We start from the raw sequence: 18,186 nt of genomic DNA, 5'->3' as shown, positions 1-18,186 counted from the left end.
ATGCTTTAATGTTCCTTTGGGATTTAACCCTTGTGCATCAATTAAAAAAGTTACACATTGGTCCATAGTGGACAAAAAATCAGTCAAAAAACTTTCATATAAATGTGAGGGTTGGGAGCACAAACTTAAGTTTGGTCTCATTTTAAAGAAGATCCGTGGCAGATTATTGTTGAAGTTAAAAACATTTAAAAAAGTAAAACCAAAAAAAAAGTTATACAGGTTTAAGTTTATGAAAATGACTTATGAATTAGCCTGGGTTTCCCTGTGCTGCCTTGCACGCAGAGCGATTTTATTCACGCTGCTAGGCAGCCTGGACACCATGGACCAGATTTTCCCCTCAGCGAGGGAACCAATCACAGAACGGGGAGGGAGCAGAAAGACGATGACGAACGTCTATGCAACACACCGAAGCAGTTTGTTTATATCTATGGATCTAACATGGCATCAGACGCGAGTTTACCTTTCAATGCAGCCTTAGACAGTGTTCTAAGTAGTTTAGAACGCAAGTTTATTTCGTCTTCTTCCTCAACGAATTTCTGCCGCTCTACATACGTCATCTGGTATAATTGAAACGATTGGCTATGAGCTACGTACAGGCGCATTTGATAGACATTCGTAGCGCCCAATAAACGGCTCTGGGCATTCGTAAACCACGCCTCAAATACGAGAAAATGAACATATGGTTCCCAGACCACGTCTCAATGAGAAAGAGGTGTGACGTTAGCCAGGCTACTTCTGAACATTATTTTATATGAAAAATTTATATTTTATGAAAATGTTTAACTGCTAGAAAATCAAAGCCATAAATCTAAACAAGTTGTGTTCCAAATTTGAGGATAATATCTCAAAAAATGAGATTTCAGTGAGATTTTGTTTGGGCGCAGTACCAAATTTTCCCCATTGGATGCCAGCAAAACTCCACTGGGACACAGATGTTGGATTTATTATGAATAAACAAATATTACAAGCGCACACACACACATTTTTTTTATTACACACATTCAAACCACACACCATCCATACCAACACATCCACACAATTATCGCTGCATAATTTATCTAACTGGCTCTATAATATGCCGAAGCAGGAAACAGGAATAAAGCGAGTATTTGCTTTATAGTGCAAACCTGAAAAAATGGCACCATCTGGTAAAAAATAGTATTTTGTGTACCTAGTGCAAAATAATTTTTTTAAAGGAAATGGGGGTGAAATGGTAAAATTCCAATAAAAATACACACCTGTGCTGCCCTGTAAAAAAGTCCTAGCAGAAAGCAATGCATAAGGATGTAGTGTAACGACGCCCAGTTCCAGGAATGCACTAATATTTTGTTGGTAATACCAGTTTGCAACAATATTAGTTAACACTAAGTTGTCAACACTTCGGAAAAAATAATAAAAAATGCATCGGTTTCTGCCAGGACTTTAACGGGCTTTTCCCAAATCACGGAAATAACGTTGACATCCGGGTTAGCACTAATTAGTCAGGCAAGTGTTATTTAAATAAACTCCTGGGGCCGTATTCACAAAGAATTTTAAGGCTAAAAGTAGCTCCTAACTGGCGAATTTAGGAGCAACTTTTTGACTAAGCATTTTTTTGACGAAGCATTTTAGCCCTAAAAGTAGCTCCTAAGCCTGGGACAGCTTAAAAGAAGTCGAGAGGACTCCTAACTCACTAAGACCTTCACAAACCGCTTTTTGTGGCATTTCACGTTGCGATGTTTTGAAATGCGTATGCGGCGCTACAGGAGCTTCCAATCGCGAGGGAACAATTCTGCATTGTAGGCATAACTAGGGATGCAATAACGCCACCAACAACAACCAAAACTAGGCTACTCATTGCATGTAAACTAATTGTAACGTTTCATTGTGAATCAAATTAAAATGTTCTTCTCTTTGCAAACGTAGGCAGAGGCATATAGTGACAGATTAATTCAATAATGTTGCAAAGATATTGCATCAATCCATATGTTTCATTAGGCTATAGGCTATTTGTTTTGCCTTACTCTTTATTCATTTAGGCTATTTATTCAGTTATTCATCATCTTCCGTCCTTCGCACTACTTGTGTAGCGCACGCATTCTCAGACCTGTCACTCATCATCATAGGGGAGGGGTTTGGAATCATTCCCGCCTTACAATCATCAGCCAATCAAGGTGGTCACTTCAGTCAAGCTCGTGCATGAGTAATGACGTCATCCATAGCAACGAAGACTCACTCTTAGTTTAGGAGTTGTCATTTTTCTTTACTAAGAGTAGGTCTGAACGGCGTTGTGAATAACTTTTAAGAGAAAACTCCTAGTTTAGGAGTACTCCTAGTGGTAAGATTAAATGCTTTGTGAATACGGCCCCTGATGTACTTACAAACTTTCCAATCCCTTGTTTTATGAGTACAGAACCTATTTGTACTACTGTATAAGTTTGGTGCCATTCTGGGCATTATTAGTGGGGTGATTTACCAGATACATCCTTGGATCCATTAGCGCCTGCATTAAGCCATCCGGCTGATATCTCTAAATAAGCTCTAACTTTAATAATGTTGTTTGACCAAGGGAAAAAAGGCTCGAGGTCATGGTTCAAAGGACCCTAGGTTGAAATTACTCCGTCCGAACCATCCCTTTTAAGTTGACTGAGTTAAGTACTCACCTTGAGTTACACTTGAGTTTTCCAAGTAGTTACCTCTACTAAGAGGTAGTTTTATCAACTCAAAAATTAGCTAATTGACTTGCTCAATTTCAGGCAATCGGTTTCCACAAGTTTTCTAAATCGACTAATTACATTTTACAGTGCAAAATGATAAAATTGAACATTCCCTTCAATTCATAATTTTCCCTAAAGAAAAACAAAACAAAAGGTTTTTAACACAACTGCAGGTTTTGAACATTCTGAGAACATTCAGACATAACGTTTTCATAACTAGCAAACCTGGTGACTGGAGCGCTGAGGTCAGATGTATTAAAAGCAGAATCGCTGTCCAGCTCATGGATTCAGACATCAAGACACCGCAGCAGATTTGATGTAAATCAACCTGTTTGATACATGAATGAAAAACACGACTATCACCTCCATCTGCTGGTGTAAAAGAGACATGAACACGTTTGTGAAGGCTAACTTTTGAACAGTAGCTCACAGTAAATATAATTAACTGTAATTAAGTCCATAAGTTTTGTTTGAAGTAAACTTTTTCATGTACATAATCCATTAAAACACCCGAAATCTTTAAATGGCATACATTCAACCACAGATCTTATCATATTTTGAGTATTCAGGGTTGATCATGAGTATTTACTCACCTTGTTGAGTTCACTGGGATGTTTTCCTCCTGATTTAGGCCAGTCCAGAGGAGTTTAATGTTTCTGAAGAGGGTTTTTTCACACAACTGTGATGACAAACAGCAGCAAACCGTTTTAAAAAACTCAATCACTATTTGTACAACATCGACCTTTAGACAGACGGTGTTTACACACACATGCACACACACAAACTGGATTTAGTCAGTATAAAAACATTTGTGCAATAATATGAGCAATAACGAGTAAAAAAAATACACCAGATCACTATGAAAATGTTTCAACAAACATGCATTTAGTCACTTTCTTGAACTTGATGAGAATTAATCTGTTCAATCAAAGATGATTTTTTTTTTTTTTTTTTCGGGAAAAAATCACAAGTGAGATTTGGGCAAAAGAATGTTTTAATTCACATTCTATTCTACAAGTAGTTACATTATTTACATTATTTAAAAAAACAACCAGACAAAGCAACAAATGAACAAAAATAAACAGTGAATGTGTTAATATCATCAAACGTTTCTCAGTAATCCTTCATAAAACACACAGGACAATATGCAACTACCTGTTTGAAAGCAGCACCCGATTGAAGTGGATTTCCTGTAGTTCTGATGTAGTACGTCATGATGAGACCTACACTATTGATTAGCCTCTATCTGTAGTGTTTTAGAGGTAGACTACGGCTCTAGTCAGTAGTGTCGGATTAGGGTTGTTAAGACAGATCAAAGTAAGACTTTTCTTTCATAAGAAACCAAACGCACATGAGGACGACACACAGCTCGTCTGTCCTGCAGTAATACTGTCAAACTCAAGTCAAAGGCTGCATCTGATTGGAGGAAATGGATCATTCTTGCATTAAATCGCACACTTATTTCTATGGAAGCTTATTTCTGCTGCGAAAAACAAAAACACAATTCTGACTCTAGTTTATATCTAACAATTCTGACTTTTTTTAAAGAATTGTGACATGAATTCTGAGGAAAAAATGTAAGTAATTACCTTTTTTTTTATTATTATTCCATTGTGAACCCCCCCCCCCCCATTCTATTGTTTTGGAAAAAAGACGTGAACTTGCAATTATGAGTTTATAACAATTGTGAGAAAAAAGTCAGAATTGTGAGATAAAGTCACAATTACCTTTTATAATTTTTCTTTCCGTGGCGGAAACAAATAAGTCGAGAAGTCAGAATTCCAAGATGTAAACTCAGAATTCCGAGAAAAAAGTAAAAATTAGCGGAATATAAATTTAGAATTCTGTGAAAAAACAGAATTGCGAGATGTAAACTCAGAATTCCGAGAAACGTCAAAATTCCAAGAAAAAAGCCAGATTTCCGAGATGTAAACTCAGAATTTTGAGAAAAGAGTCAGAATTGTGAGATGTAAACTCAGAATTCCGAGAAAAAAGTAAAAATTAGCGAAATATTAATATAGAATTGCGAGATGTAAACTCAGGATTCCGAGAAAAGTCAAAATTCCAAGAAAAAAGTCTGATTTCCGAGATGCAAACTCAGAATTCCGAAAAAAGAGTCAGAATTCCGAGATGTAAACTCAGAATTCCGAGAAAAGAGTCAGAATTGCGAGATGTAAACTCAGAATTCCGAGAAAAGAGTCAGAATTGCGAGATGTAAACTCAGAATTCCGAGAAAAGAGTCAGAATTGCGAGATGTAAAAGGTGCATTCATGGCATGTTGGAATTACCGTAATTACGAGATTCCGACTTGTAATTACAAGTTCTACAAGGACGTGAGCACTTTTTACAACTTGTAAACTCAGAATTTTCTAAGAGCTCAGACTTGTACCACATGACCACTGCAGATTTATTATAGTGTTGCTATAGAAATGCATAATTCTGTGTTCGAGGACTAGAGCAGCTCCGAATAGAATGTCACGTGTTGTCTTCTCGAAAAGGTAAATAAGACATGGCGTGAATGCAGCAAAACTCGCAATTGTGAGAAAAAAAACAAACTAAATTGTGATATAAAAAGTCACAATTAATTACCGTGGCGGAAACAAGCTTCCATATATTCCTTTTGTGATTCCAGTGTTCAAAAGCAATACAATTGTAGTACAAAACAGCCGTATTGATCTAATCAAACTAAGCATCATGCACATTCAGATATTTTCTCTTGGGTTTGAGAAATACAGTAGATCACGTGATTTTAAGTGTATTTGTTGCTCAAGGGCCCTTTTTCTGCCAGTTTATCAAAAAATGAACTAACAAGCAACCAGGCAATATCAAAAACAAGGGCGTTGGGGATGTTAACAGAGCAGTTTTAGTTGGCATCAGCTGAACTCAGGTTATATAAAAGAGTTTTAATGTTCGTGTCAGACGAGGGATCCGGCTCGGCTCTGCGCCGGCACCATGACGGGGACGGCGCCCATGCGCTCGAGCGTGGCTTGGCTGACGGCGTAGGAGTGTGTGTGTGTGTGCTGTTGTCCGTGCGCCACTGGCGGTGTTGTCTTGACGGGGGGGCGCAGGCTCAGCGAGCCGTTGCTGCGGGTCATGACGGGTGGTGAGGGGGCGGAGTTAGTCGTGACCACTAAAGTCTTGGGCGGAGGCAGGGTGTGGCTGCCGTTAGCGTACGCGGGGCGCGGGGGGGCGCTCGAGCCGCCGGTGAAGGTCTGCCGCGTGTCGCCGTTGTAGCGTGTGTAGGAGTTGGTGTCGTAGTTGGGTTTGGGGTTGTGCCAGTAGCGGCTGTTGTAGGTGTTGGTGGACGTGAGCGTGTCGTTCTCCGAGGACGAGGCGTCGGCCTGGAACGCTTTGACTGATGATGATCTCTTCGGTGGGAGATCGTCCTCCCTGTGTGAGGAAGTAGAATTAGATGTGAGAATCTGAATCAGATAGAGTGCAACCACAGACTGTAAAACAATATGGACGTAGTGTCCGTGACGTCACCCGTAAGTTTCCGAAGAGCATTTTTTGGGCAAAAGCCGGGATTTTCTGAGGTGACGTGACGGCAGTTACTGCAGTGGCAATCCACCTGTCACTCAAGTGGCCACGCCCTTAATTATGCAGAACTTTAAGGATTAATATCATTTAAACTAATGAGTTATAAAAAAATTCAACCCCCCTCACAGTCATCATGAAGGGCAAAATTAGCTATATAGACCAAAACCACTATTTGCACCAGACTGTGAACATGTTTTTTTCTGCTGTAAAGTTTTAACTCTATTCTAACATTGGAGTCTATGGGATTGAGTCTCTTTTGCATCCATTCTCAAGGCGGCCAGTCGATGAACTGCAGTTTAAGTCCCTTCCGTGTAGGTTTTAAGAGAGAAACTGGAAGGCTGAAAACATACTGCCCATGTTTTCAGTGGCACGTTTTTTCCATTCGTTTCAAAAGTCTTTGTTAAGTACGGGATCATGTCTATCCAGCCGCTTGTTATCTCAGAATAACCCCCGACAGGGTGATCAGGATCAGGTCTTGCATCAGCTTGAAGGGGGTTTATTCTGAGATAACAAGTGGCTGGATGTACATTATCCCGCTTATCACACTGCTACTTGCCACATAAGTAAATAATTAGACATGAAATGTTGATCTGAGTCAAAATATTTGATTAGGTCTTTAAACAATGGAGAGAGCCGTTGCAGCGCGGCAAGTTCAAACTAGACGGACATTTCAGGGATACGGTATACAGTCATATCACTTATTACATGGTATTTCACTACATAAATAATTATGGAGATAAGAGATATTAATTTCAGATTAAACTGTTTTAAAATTGTTATCCTATAATATCTAGTGTACAAAACAAGTCACAAAAAGCATCTGCATTTGAACGAAGCGAGAGAGAGCGAGTCCACGATACTGGATGGCATAATTAAATAACTGTACACAAAATATTGATTTGACTGAGTTTTAATATTTTATTATTATTCGGAAGGAGATCGTCCTCCCTGTGTAAGGAAGTAGAATTAGATGTGAGAATCTGATCAGCACTGCAAGCCCAGACAGCAATATAGTGTCGGCCCAGATCCGGCCCACAACTGGGCCGTGTTGGAGCGCATATCTTTCCCATTCATTTCAAAAGTCTTCCTTAAAGTGTTATAAGCCATGAGGTGAGTCACAACATTACAAACTTTGATTACAAGGTACTTGACGACTTTAGTGAGGGAAAGAACTACAATCCCGTGATGCATTGCGAACAGTAATCAAATTAAAAACGATTGAGAAACTTCTTTAAAGTCCCCCTGTGGTGAAAATCAAGCTTTTAAAGTAGTTTATTTGGTGTTTTTAATATGCTTTACGTCTTTTTTAAAGGACAAGTTCGGTATTTTACACTTAAAGCCCTGTTTACAGATCGTTTCTGATGAAATAGAACGGTTAAGATTAAAATTTGGTCACATGCTGCTGTCCCGAGAATTTTAGGTTTATTTCGCTTTCCCCCCCCACCTACAGAATGGCAGCCTATGGGCACTGGAACAATCCTTCATAAAACGCATGAAACTTTCGTTTACAAAGACATGAAACTCACCGAGTGGTCAGGGGTGTCCACTGATATGCTCACACAAAAAACGCTGCAAAAGATGCTTTCCAACAGGTGTTTTACCATTCGTTGTAAAACTGTGGACCTATTTTTCCAAACGTCTCACACCCGTAGATTCTTCCGTTGAGAGCTTGAATTATAGACACTCCAGCCCAGTTGGTGGCGATAATGCACCTTTGCCAATTGCAAGCAAACCACTGGCATTTAATTGAATACACAGAAGAAGCAGAAGAAGAAGCGGCGGAGTAATACCGTACCGCACACAGCCCATCCAATTCAAGTCAATGGAGTTGGACAAAAACTACGATAAAACCTGTTGGAAAGCATCTTTTGCAGCGATTTTTGTGTGAGCATATCAGTGAACACCCCTGACCACTCGGTGAGTTTCACGTCTTTGTAATCGAAAGTTTAATGCGTTTTAGGAAGGATTGTTCCAGTGCCCATAAGCTGCCATTATGTAGGTGGGGGGGAAGCGAAATAAACCTAAAATTCTCGGGACAGCAGCATGTGTCCACATTTTTATCTCAACCGTTCTATTTCATCAGAAACGATCTGTAAACAGGGCTTTAAGTGTAAAATACCGAACTTGTCCTTTAAGACTAATTTTCTGTACAGCATCATGGGTAATGTAGTTTTTCAACATGAGTTCCACTGTTAAACGTATTTATTTTAAAACTATTTTGAAATAATGCGGACAGAAGCAAATGCAATCGATTAACAACCTCACAGCTCACAGTAAGGATGCCTTTAAAGGTTTATATGTTATCATTAAAAATCAAATTCCTTATGGAGTAATTCCTTACTCCATTACATTTCCAAACTTGGATACATCCAGGGACTTTTAAAATTGGGTTTGTGAATTTCTGGCAATATATAATTCACTAAGCTGTAAAATACAGTAGTCAACATTTGAAGTGGATCAAAACCTTTCATCAGAGTTATACATGAATTTTGAACAATACCCGGTTCTTGTCTTAGGACAACTGTGATTAACTTTTTTGCTCCACTTCAAATGTTGACTACTGTATTTTTAATCAGCTAGATATTGAACAAATCAGTCCCTGAATCGATGAATCACTCACGTGTGAATCGTTCAGTAAATGTTCTGACTGACAGTTATGTGATTGTTAACTAAAACAATTCAAAATAATTTTCGTTGATTTAAAATAAAGCTGATATAACAAATTATAAAATAAAATAAATATTTGTTTAATTCAAACAAAAACTGAAATCAAAATAATGCTAATTAGGAATAATAAAAAAATGACAAAACACTAAAATTTAAATTTAAAATATAAAAATAAAAGTAGGGATGCACGATATATCGGCCACTATATCGCTATCGGCCGATTATATGTTCATTTTTTTTAAGTTATTGTTATCAGCCCGATAAGAAAATTTGTCCGATATATTAAAGCTGATAAATAATGTATTATTTCCCTCATATGTTTACTGTTCAACATGATGGTTTTGAATTGCTTCAAATCCCTTCAAAAAGATAGACTTCATAAAATTATAATGAGAACATTATAATTGTGTTCTAGGAACATGGCTTTTAATAATGAGACTTTTGTTTTGTAATCAGGCTCTCAAAAATGTTATATACAAATTTGGATTTAGATTTATCGGCCAATATATCGGTTATCGGCTTTCAAATATAAAGAGTTATCGGTTATCGGTATCAGCCAAATTTTTATATTGGTGCATATCTAAATAAAAGTTAATTCAAAATTGTAATAAATGCTATAATAATATATAAATAATACTAAAATAAACACAGCTGTGGAGGTGTTTTAAATTGTGAATGTTACTGTATTTCACATCAAACACTTTATTATTGCAAAAGTGCAAGAAACAGCTTGTTTTTTGTATCATATGAGTTCTTTAAATGTTGTTTTGGGAGTGTTAAATTAACTTTATACTCGTATAATTCAGCACACAAACAAGCTTCATCTAAATGTGAAGTCTGAAAAGTCTCAACATTACAAACTTTGATTTGAAAATCGGACAAAAATGCAAAGGTACTTAACGACTTTAGTGAGGGGAAAGAACTACAATCCCATGATGCATTGCGATAAGTAATCAATTGAGAAATGTAAAACTACTCCTTTAAAAATGTTGATTATACATAAAAAGTATTGCAAAATATGCATGTATATACAAACATGTCACCTGATCTCGTTGGGAATTTCCTCCTCCTCGTATTTGTTCTTGTTCCTCCAGTAGAAGAGCGTGACCAGCACCAGTAAAGAGCAGATGACCAGCGCCAGAACCCCAGTGACGATGGTTCCTGCGATCAGACCCACGCCTTGAGGCTGCGCTGTCACACGCCAGAGAGCGAGAGCACAGTCAGACCAACAGCAGTGTTTACTGAGAGCTGCAGAACGAGTGTGTGTGTGTGTGTGTGAGACTTACGGGCCACGACCTGCAGGTTGAGGACACAGGTGCTCTTCCCGATGGCGTTGGACGCCGAACACTGATACAGTCCAGATGTGCTGGTGCTGATGTTTCTCAGCGTCACCGTACCCTGCATCTGATCTGAGGAGCACAGATCAACTCATTGAAAACTTCACACTGATCACGCCCTATATCAGGGTTACACTTTATTTTAAGGTGTCATTGTTACAGTGTAATTATAGATTTAAGTACTGAGTAATATTAATTAACTGCATGTACTTACTATAGGGTTAGGGTTTGGTTGAGGGTTAGTTGCATGTAATTATGCATAATTTACTGTTATTACTATGGTAAGTACATGTAACATATGTAAAAAGGTCACTGCAAAATAAAGAGTTACCAAAATGATTTATTAGATCTGCTGGAGAAGAACTTGACTATTGTTCTTTTTGACAAGCTTGGAGTTGTTTAGGTCATAGAAGTTTGACCCATGCTTTTTTGCGTAAAGGTGAAGACCCAACTCTATGCATGTTTTGTAAGATTCCCCTCTCTGTAGAATCTTAGATTGTACTGGACTTAATAAAAGTAGAATGCTCTTTTATGAAGTTATTTCACTTAAGGACTTATTTAGTAAGATTATGCCTGAAAAGGTTTTGGATTTTTTATCATGTTAATTAAAAAAAATCTTGTATAGTATTTTTTTTGTTTGGTTTTTATTGTATTTATATGATATTTGTATTTTTGTAATAGATGAAAATATCTTTTAATGCTGACATGGCACTAAATAAAACAATATGAATCTGAATCTGGACTTTGGAAATGGGGATGGATACCGAGTTCGATACTTTTTAGGCACCGACCGAATTGCCTCGATCCCGTCGAGTATCAAAAAATGTCTTGTCGTTCAGTACCGAATTTCGAGACCTGAGGGGTTAATCTTGTCAATGTCAGTGAAACTATAAGCATGAGGCATGTGTGATGTGCCCAAATCAAGTGCTGGTGGCTGTGGAACAAGGAAAAACACTGGTTTACACCGGCTTGATGGCAACGAATGGCAGGATTCATATTTAAATCGTACTTTTGAGGTTTAATATTCTCACTTTGACATTTCTTTTTTTGAGAGAAACTATTATCTCATCACAGAAGAAGGTCTAGACGGCAACCCGTCAAAATAAAGGTTTGGTTAAACAAAAAACTGTGATGGAAATATATTACTCTTGTACAGTATAATTTACGTCTTAATGTAATACTACTACTAATTATTATTATGATTAAAACAAATTTTCTACCATGTTATAATTTTAACAGTAAACCTCTGTTGAAACAAAAATTAAAGTTTAATTTAATTTAAATTAAAGGGCTTGTTTAATTTTCATTTGACTAAAAGATAAATTAATGTTTTATGCCTTCATGTGATTCCCAGAAAAATTGAAATGCACAACACAGAATAAAAAAAAAAATATTTTTTTTTATAAAAATGACAAATTAATAAATTGCGTTGTTTTAATGAATTCAGTTAATTAGATATGTTTTTGATTAAACCATTATATGGAATATAGACAAATATTTAGACATTTAGACAAAAACATTAAGAATGTAGTTTTTGTTATACTGTTAATAAACTGAATGAGATTCATGATTTCAATTAATTACACATGCTTGTATTAATAAAAATGATTGATTAATAAAATTAATAAAAATTGAATTTAACCATCCAGAAAAATTAAAACCTAAAAAAACAAAAAATGGAATCCAGAAAATGAAAATGTGAAAAACAGAATTAACTCTCATTAAACGAGGTATCTTGTAAAGTGTGCTTATCCTTAAGGTCGGCTGCATTTGCTTTCTTGTTTCTTTCCCTCTTCACATTAATATTACAGCCTCTGCTATAACATTATCTGTTCATGAAATTGGCATAGAAAAAAGTATGGTTCAGGATCCGGTATCGAAGTCATGGGATCAGTATCGTTATCGGAGATATCTGAACGATACCCAGCCCTACTTGGAAACATTATTTCTGAACATCCAGTTAAAAAAAAAAAAAAAAAAAAAAAGTATTCTTGGTAATACGAATGTTAAGGAAACATTCCATTTCGTCATTCTTCACGCATCACGGGAATGTTACTTTTAAATGTTTAAAAAACAGTTTCAGAACAAAACATTCCATGAACGATGCATAAAGAACGTGTGTGTGTGTGTGTGCTAATGCTTTGAGAACAGTGTTTGAACTTTGAACAAAGGTTCTATTAATGTTTGTTCATAACTTTGAAAGAACTATGATAGAACTTTAGCTCTGAGAATGTTCCCTGTGAGCTGGAAAGTCATGGATATTTCTGGGAATATACATCCATAGAGCGAATCATCACTCTTTTGAGTCACTGAATCACAGTTCACAAATCAGAGAATGACTCCTCAGTGAATCGTTCATGGCTGACTGTTGTTATTGTTAACTAAAACTATTAAAAATCTAAAAATATAACTATTAGAACACAAATCCAGACTGATTGACAGCATCACAGTAATTAAACCTAACCATGACACTACAAAACAAAGATAATTATTGAAACTTTTCACCTGATATATTGGGTTTATATGCAAATGAATAAACTGACAACACAAGTAAGTTCTTCTCCGTTCCTGATGTCAAAATATTTACACACATGACACAAGCAGATACAACACTGATAAAGGTGTTTATGAAATATTAAGGTTTTGCTTAAACCGTTTCAATGGGAAAAGCGTTTATATGACCTTACATGTTCTTCTTGACACTCAGTAACATTACACACACACTGTATTTAAATAGTAATGAACCATTCCTCTGAGTCGTTGTTGCAGTGAAACTAGTGGCCTCTAGATGGCAGAACAATCTCAGTTCCTGTTCGAGAAAGTAAAAGTGTCTCACAGCTGTGAAAGCCTTTTGAGGCCAAAGCACATTGATTTATTAAGCATATAAATATAACATCCATCTTTAGAATAAGGCTACTGTACCGTATACATCCACAGACATCTGAAATAGTCATTCAAGAGTTAGTTTGTGCTTAAACTTTGTTGCAACAGTTTGTTGAGTGTGTTTTCTGTTCCAGCATCTGTGAACAAACCCGTCCCTATAGAAATGAGTTATTAGCTCTGGTGGAACTGTGACTGTCAACTAAAAATATTACAAATCATTCTTGTTGATCGAAATAAAGCTGAAATAAAATTAGATGGAAAAACTTAAACTGACAAAACCACATAAAATTAATATGTGTGTATATATAAATGTGTGTGTGTGTATATGTATTTATGTATGTGTGTGTGCGTATGTATGTGTGTATATATATGTATGTATGTATGTATGTATGTGTGTGTGTGCGTGCCCGCGCTCGAGTGTGCGTGTGTGTGTGCGTGCGTGTGTGTGTGTGTGTGTGTATGTGTGTGTGTGTGTGTGTGTGTGTGTGTGTGTGTGTGTATGTATGTGTGTGTGTATGTGTGTGTGTGTGTATATGTGTGTGTGTGTGTGTGTGTGTGTATGTGTGTGTGTATGTATGTGTGTGTGTATGTATGTGTGTGTGTGTGTGTGTATATGTGTGTGTGTGTGTGTGTATGTGTATGTGTATGTATGTATGTATTAGGGCTGTCAAAAGATTAATCGCATCCAAAATACAAGTTTGTGTTTACATAATATATGTGTGTGTATGTGTATAATTATTTTGTATATATAAATACACACACATGCATGTATATATTTAAGAAATATTTGCATACATGTACTGTATATATATTTATATAGTTTATATTATATATAAATATAATTTTTTTTAAATAAATATATACATGCATGTGTGTGTGTATTTATATATACAAATTTAATTATACACAGTACACACACATATATTATGTAAACACAAACTTGTATTTTGGATGCGATTAATCACGATTAATCTTTTGACAGCCCTAATATATATATACATATACACACACACACACTTATTTTTATATATATATATGTCTTTATGTATTTGTGTGTGTGCGTATGTAATGTATGCATGTGTGTGTGTCTTTGTGTGTATGTAAAATTAAAACTGAAATTGAAAATATAAAACTAAAAGGTACTTCAGAGATTTTTCTAAATGATATAATAAACTAAACCAGCACTGCTGGGTGACTGTGGAAGCGTTTTAAATGTTAACTGTCACATCAAACTCTTATTATTACAAAAAGAGCAAGAAACAGCTTGTTTTCATCGCATGACGTCTTTAGATGGCAGATCGATCGTGTCATTATTCACAGAAATGATTTATGAAGAGCTTGAGAAGTGTCGAAGCGAACCAGTTGCACAGGAACATGTGTTATGAAAGTGAGTTTTGACAGTGATAAACATTTTGAAATCCCAAGGCGTGTCTGTGGTGATTGTGTAGCCATATTCTAAAGCCGTCACACTGTTCGGAGAGAGAGCGGGTGAAGTCACCACACACACACACACACGCACACACACACACACACGCGGGTGACCGGGGTGGGCAGAGGTCACGCCACACCATGAATCAAGAGCTGTGGATTTACCGGAGAATGTGGGGCAAAACGGGATCCCCACGGGCAGGGGTTTAGTACCTTGCATGGCATTGTGGGGCAGTTTGGGCACCGACTCCAGCTTCTCCCAGGCGTAGGTGGGCGTCGGGATGCCCTCGTCCGAACCACACAACAGCATCACATCACTGCCCACGTCCAGAGAGCCCTGAACACGGCACGACGGGCTGGACGGAGGAACTGCAGAGAGACACAGACATCAACTTTAGTTTAATCAACCTAGGGGTGTGTGTGTGTTTTGCTGAGTGTGTTTGCAGGTTTAGGACTGCTGTGGAAAGCTGACTCCTAAAGCTTTTGATATTCTTCATATTCTATATGGTGGTCATTTTGCATAAGTGATAGAAATCATCTTTTCCAATAAGATTAAATTGAATTTGACCATTTTATGGGCATTTTGCCTTGATAAAGCCATTTTTTAAAAACCTAATTAAATGCATGCATCATTTTTTTGTCACAATAGTGCTGTTAACAATCAAATGAATTCAGTATCAACAAAATTGATCTTTGCAATTCAGAGGAAACATGGAAGCTGCATCTGAACTCACATTTACACACACTGTTTAATGCATTCAACCTTGCAGTTACAAATGCAGAAATATTGTTTTTATCTTTTTTAAACATAAAACATTGAATATTGATATTAGATATGATTTAAAAAATGAAAAGATACTTTCATTGTTAAATTAAAACCAGTAGGTGGCAGCGAGTCACTGTTAATGAATAATTCATTTAGTTTCAACGGCTGATTATTGTGTATAAAGAGAAGAGTTATTCGGATTCAAGATTACCAGGAACATGAATTTAACAATAATAATGTGCACTGATAAATCATTTATAATAAATACTGCAATATTACATACAAATAAGAATTTTCAATTTTGATTTCATGGTGACTTTAAGTGGCAGAATTGATTTCCAGGGTAATTTTGATAATTACCTTGTTAAATGTATCTGTATTGTCTTATGTCGAATACTTAGTCACCCTGTAGTCAATCATTTTGTCCCTTAAAACTCATCTTTGATCACCAAAATTACATTACACAAATTACACAAGTTTTTTCCTTGAAAAAAAAGTCTTCACACCTTAAAATATCTTGAATGTAACCCGACACCCTCATTTAGTATGCGCGGTTCTGTGAATATGCAAATGAGCCCCGCCTCCACTCACTCAGCTCAGAGATCCACTGGTTGACGATCACACGTTGATCTGATTGGTTACAAGGTAGTTTGTGACGTCAGAAACACCAGCGATTTCAAAGCGTGTTTTTGAGACTGTCTTTGGTTCACTGCAGTTTTAAGGAGGAAATACTCAGCAATGCTGTCGACTTATGAACTTACACATGGTGTGTCTTAAAGCAGATTAAAAACACCACATAGACACATAAACAACATTAAAAGCTGGATTTACACCACAGGGGGACTTAAATCAATAAATCTGAATACTATAGACTGGCATTTTCAGCAGTGACTATTCTGATTGGCCGTTGCATTCATAAGCTCATCAACACTTTTTATTCATTTTCACATTTCATTTTAATAGCGGCAGCAAGGGACATTTTTTGGTGTTTTGAATTTTGGTGCAATTTTTTTACCCAAGCCATTAATTTCCAGCATTGACATTCATATACTTGTGTGCTTTGAATAAGCTGAGTTTTTTGGCCAAAATAACCGGCAGAATAACTTCATACCCATAGTCAAAAATGTGGCCCTGTGAGAAATGAAATATCAGCACTGTTTACATTTATGCATTTGTTAGATGCTTTTATCCACCATAAGCAATTCGTCACAGAGCCAACAATATTTATAGTGTGCAGTCTGCCAGGTTAGTGCACAAAAAACAGCATGTGAAACTGTACACATTATGCAACAATAAACACCATTGTCACATAACCGTATTATATTAATAATTTAATCAGTGAAATGATGCCCGGATATCATCTGAAAAACACTAACCCTTTGTCCAAAACTATGCATGTACTGTGCAGGACGTGTGAAGAGTGTGTCCAAATCCTTAGCATTCATGACACACACACACACACAGTACATGAGAAACAAACAGATGGTTTACTTCCTACTTCTGTCATGATTTTTGAGTGTGCATCCGACACTCTTCTATCCCAGAAGGCAATGGGAGAGGGGTTGTGAATGGCACATGTCAATGCATGCATACTTTTCAATCATGCAGTTTCTATTACCTAGTATGCAAGTTCACACTAAGGTTATCATCATCAACTAAAAGTGTTCAAACATTTAAGTCAATTTAAATAAAGCGTAACTAAAACATAACAAAACAATAATAATACAAAAAAAATAATAATATTAGACGACTCAAATTTTGCTTTAGCAATTAACAAAAACAAGTTTAAGTTGAAGCACTAAATCCAAACAAAAATAAATTAAACCTAAATAGTAATATTTGTTTAAGAAAAAACATAACTGATTAAAAAAAAACTTAAAAAGCACAATAAAAAATAAATAATTTAGATGACAACTTAAACCTAGAAATTTTGCTTGTGTAACTCACTAAAACAAGTTTAAGTTGAAGCATTAAAATTAATAACTGGAAATAAAAAAAAAAACTAAATCTGAACTAAAACTAAAATTAAACCTAAAAACTAAAATGTATATATATATATATATATATATAAAAATTGATATAAAATATAAAAATAAACACTAGTTCAAAATTTAAATAAAAACTATAATAGTACTTAAATAATAATAAAATAACAGTGTTTTTGACGTAGCTTATTTATTCCAGTTTTGCATTATTTAATCCAATTTTATGTAAAAAAATTTTTATAATAAAACAAACATAAAGAAAGATATATTAAAACTGTGGTTGAAATTGCTCTCCGGTTCATTCATCGCTCTGTAGGTCAAGCTAAGCACATTGCATTGTGGGATACAGTAATGCACATCATAGCATATAGAAGTTAGTTACTTAAGTTAACAACTTTATTAATCCCACAGGGGGCAATTATATTAGGGCAGTGCACAAACTAAAAAAACACACATTAAAAACAATCAATTAGAGATGCACCGATATTAACATTTTGGCCGATGCCGATAACCGATACTTCTTTATATTTGAAACCCGATAACCGATATATTGGCCGATAAATTTAAATCCAATTTTTTTTTTGTAACTTGAGAGTCTGATTACAAAAACAAAAGTCTCGTCATTAAAAGAAATGTCCCAAACCCCATTATAATGTTTTCATTATAATTTTATGCAGCCGATATGACACATGTTGCACTGAACTGTATTTTCCTTTTTGTGGGGTAGAAACAGTGCGCATCTGAAGTGTCTCAGCTGAAGGAAATAATCCATTTTATCGGCTTTAATGTATCGGCCAAATTTTCGATAACGATGACATTAAAAATGAACATTTATCGGCCGAAACCGATATGTCGTGCATCCCTGCGCACTCTGGCCGAGACTC

General features: G+C 36.1%; 3 protein-coding genes across 8 annotated transcripts in view; all 3 read right to left on the bottom strand.

Moving 5' to 3' along the window:
- The window catches only part of LOC307167440 (coagulation factor IX), a 32,884-nt gene extending 28,956 nt beyond the window's left edge, over positions 1–3,928 (bottom strand). The window contains exons 1-3 of one of the 2 annotated variants that reach the window (XM_079886554.1): positions 3,852–3,928; positions 3,290–3,375; positions 2,922–3,068 (exon numbers count right to left, since the gene is read on the bottom strand). In XM_079886554.1, coding sequence (XP_079742680.1) covers positions 2,922–2,991 — 70 coding nt within the window. In that variant the 5' untranslated portion in view covers positions 2,992–3,068; positions 3,290–3,375; positions 3,852–3,928. The remainder of the gene's footprint in view (positions 1–2,921; positions 3,069–3,289; positions 3,376–3,851) is intronic. The other variant, XM_079886553.1, reaches the window with a different exon arrangement.
- Positions 3,929–5,611: 1,683 nt separating this feature from the next.
- igsf11 (immunoglobulin superfamily member 11) overlaps positions 5,612–18,186 on the bottom strand; it is a gene marked incomplete at its 3' end in the record, with an annotated part of 122,786 nt that continues 110,211 nt past the window's right edge. The window contains exons 4-7 of the mRNA XM_079886558.1: positions 14,765–14,920; positions 10,190–10,312; positions 9,947–10,094; positions 5,612–6,086 (exon numbers count right to left, since the gene is read on the bottom strand). Of these exons, the coding sequence (XP_079742684.1) occupies positions 5,612–6,086; positions 9,947–10,094; positions 10,190–10,312; positions 14,765–14,920 (902 nt within the window). The remainder of the gene's footprint in view (positions 6,087–9,946; positions 10,095–10,189; positions 10,313–14,764; positions 14,921–18,186) is intronic.
- The window catches only part of fam131ab (family with sequence similarity 131 member Ab), a 335,743-nt gene continuing 327,942 nt past the window's right edge, over positions 10,386–18,186 (bottom strand). For 3 of the 5 annotated variants that reach the window (XR_013822786.1, XR_013822787.1, XR_013822788.1), the window contains one exon: positions 10,386–10,552. The gene's annotated coding sequence lies outside the window, so the exon portion shown is untranslated. The remainder of the gene's footprint in view (positions 10,553–18,186) is intronic. The other 2 variants (XR_013822785.1, XR_013822789.1) reach the window with 1 other exon arrangement.

Source organism: Squalius cephalus (assembly GCF_949319135.1).
Source record: "Squalius cephalus genome assembly, chromosome: 11".
Lineage (NCBI taxonomy): Eukaryota > Metazoa > Chordata > Actinopteri > Cypriniformes > Leuciscidae > Squalius > Squalius cephalus.
Note: the sequence above shows the minus strand (reverse complement) of the source record. Positions and strands in the feature narration are given on the sequence as shown.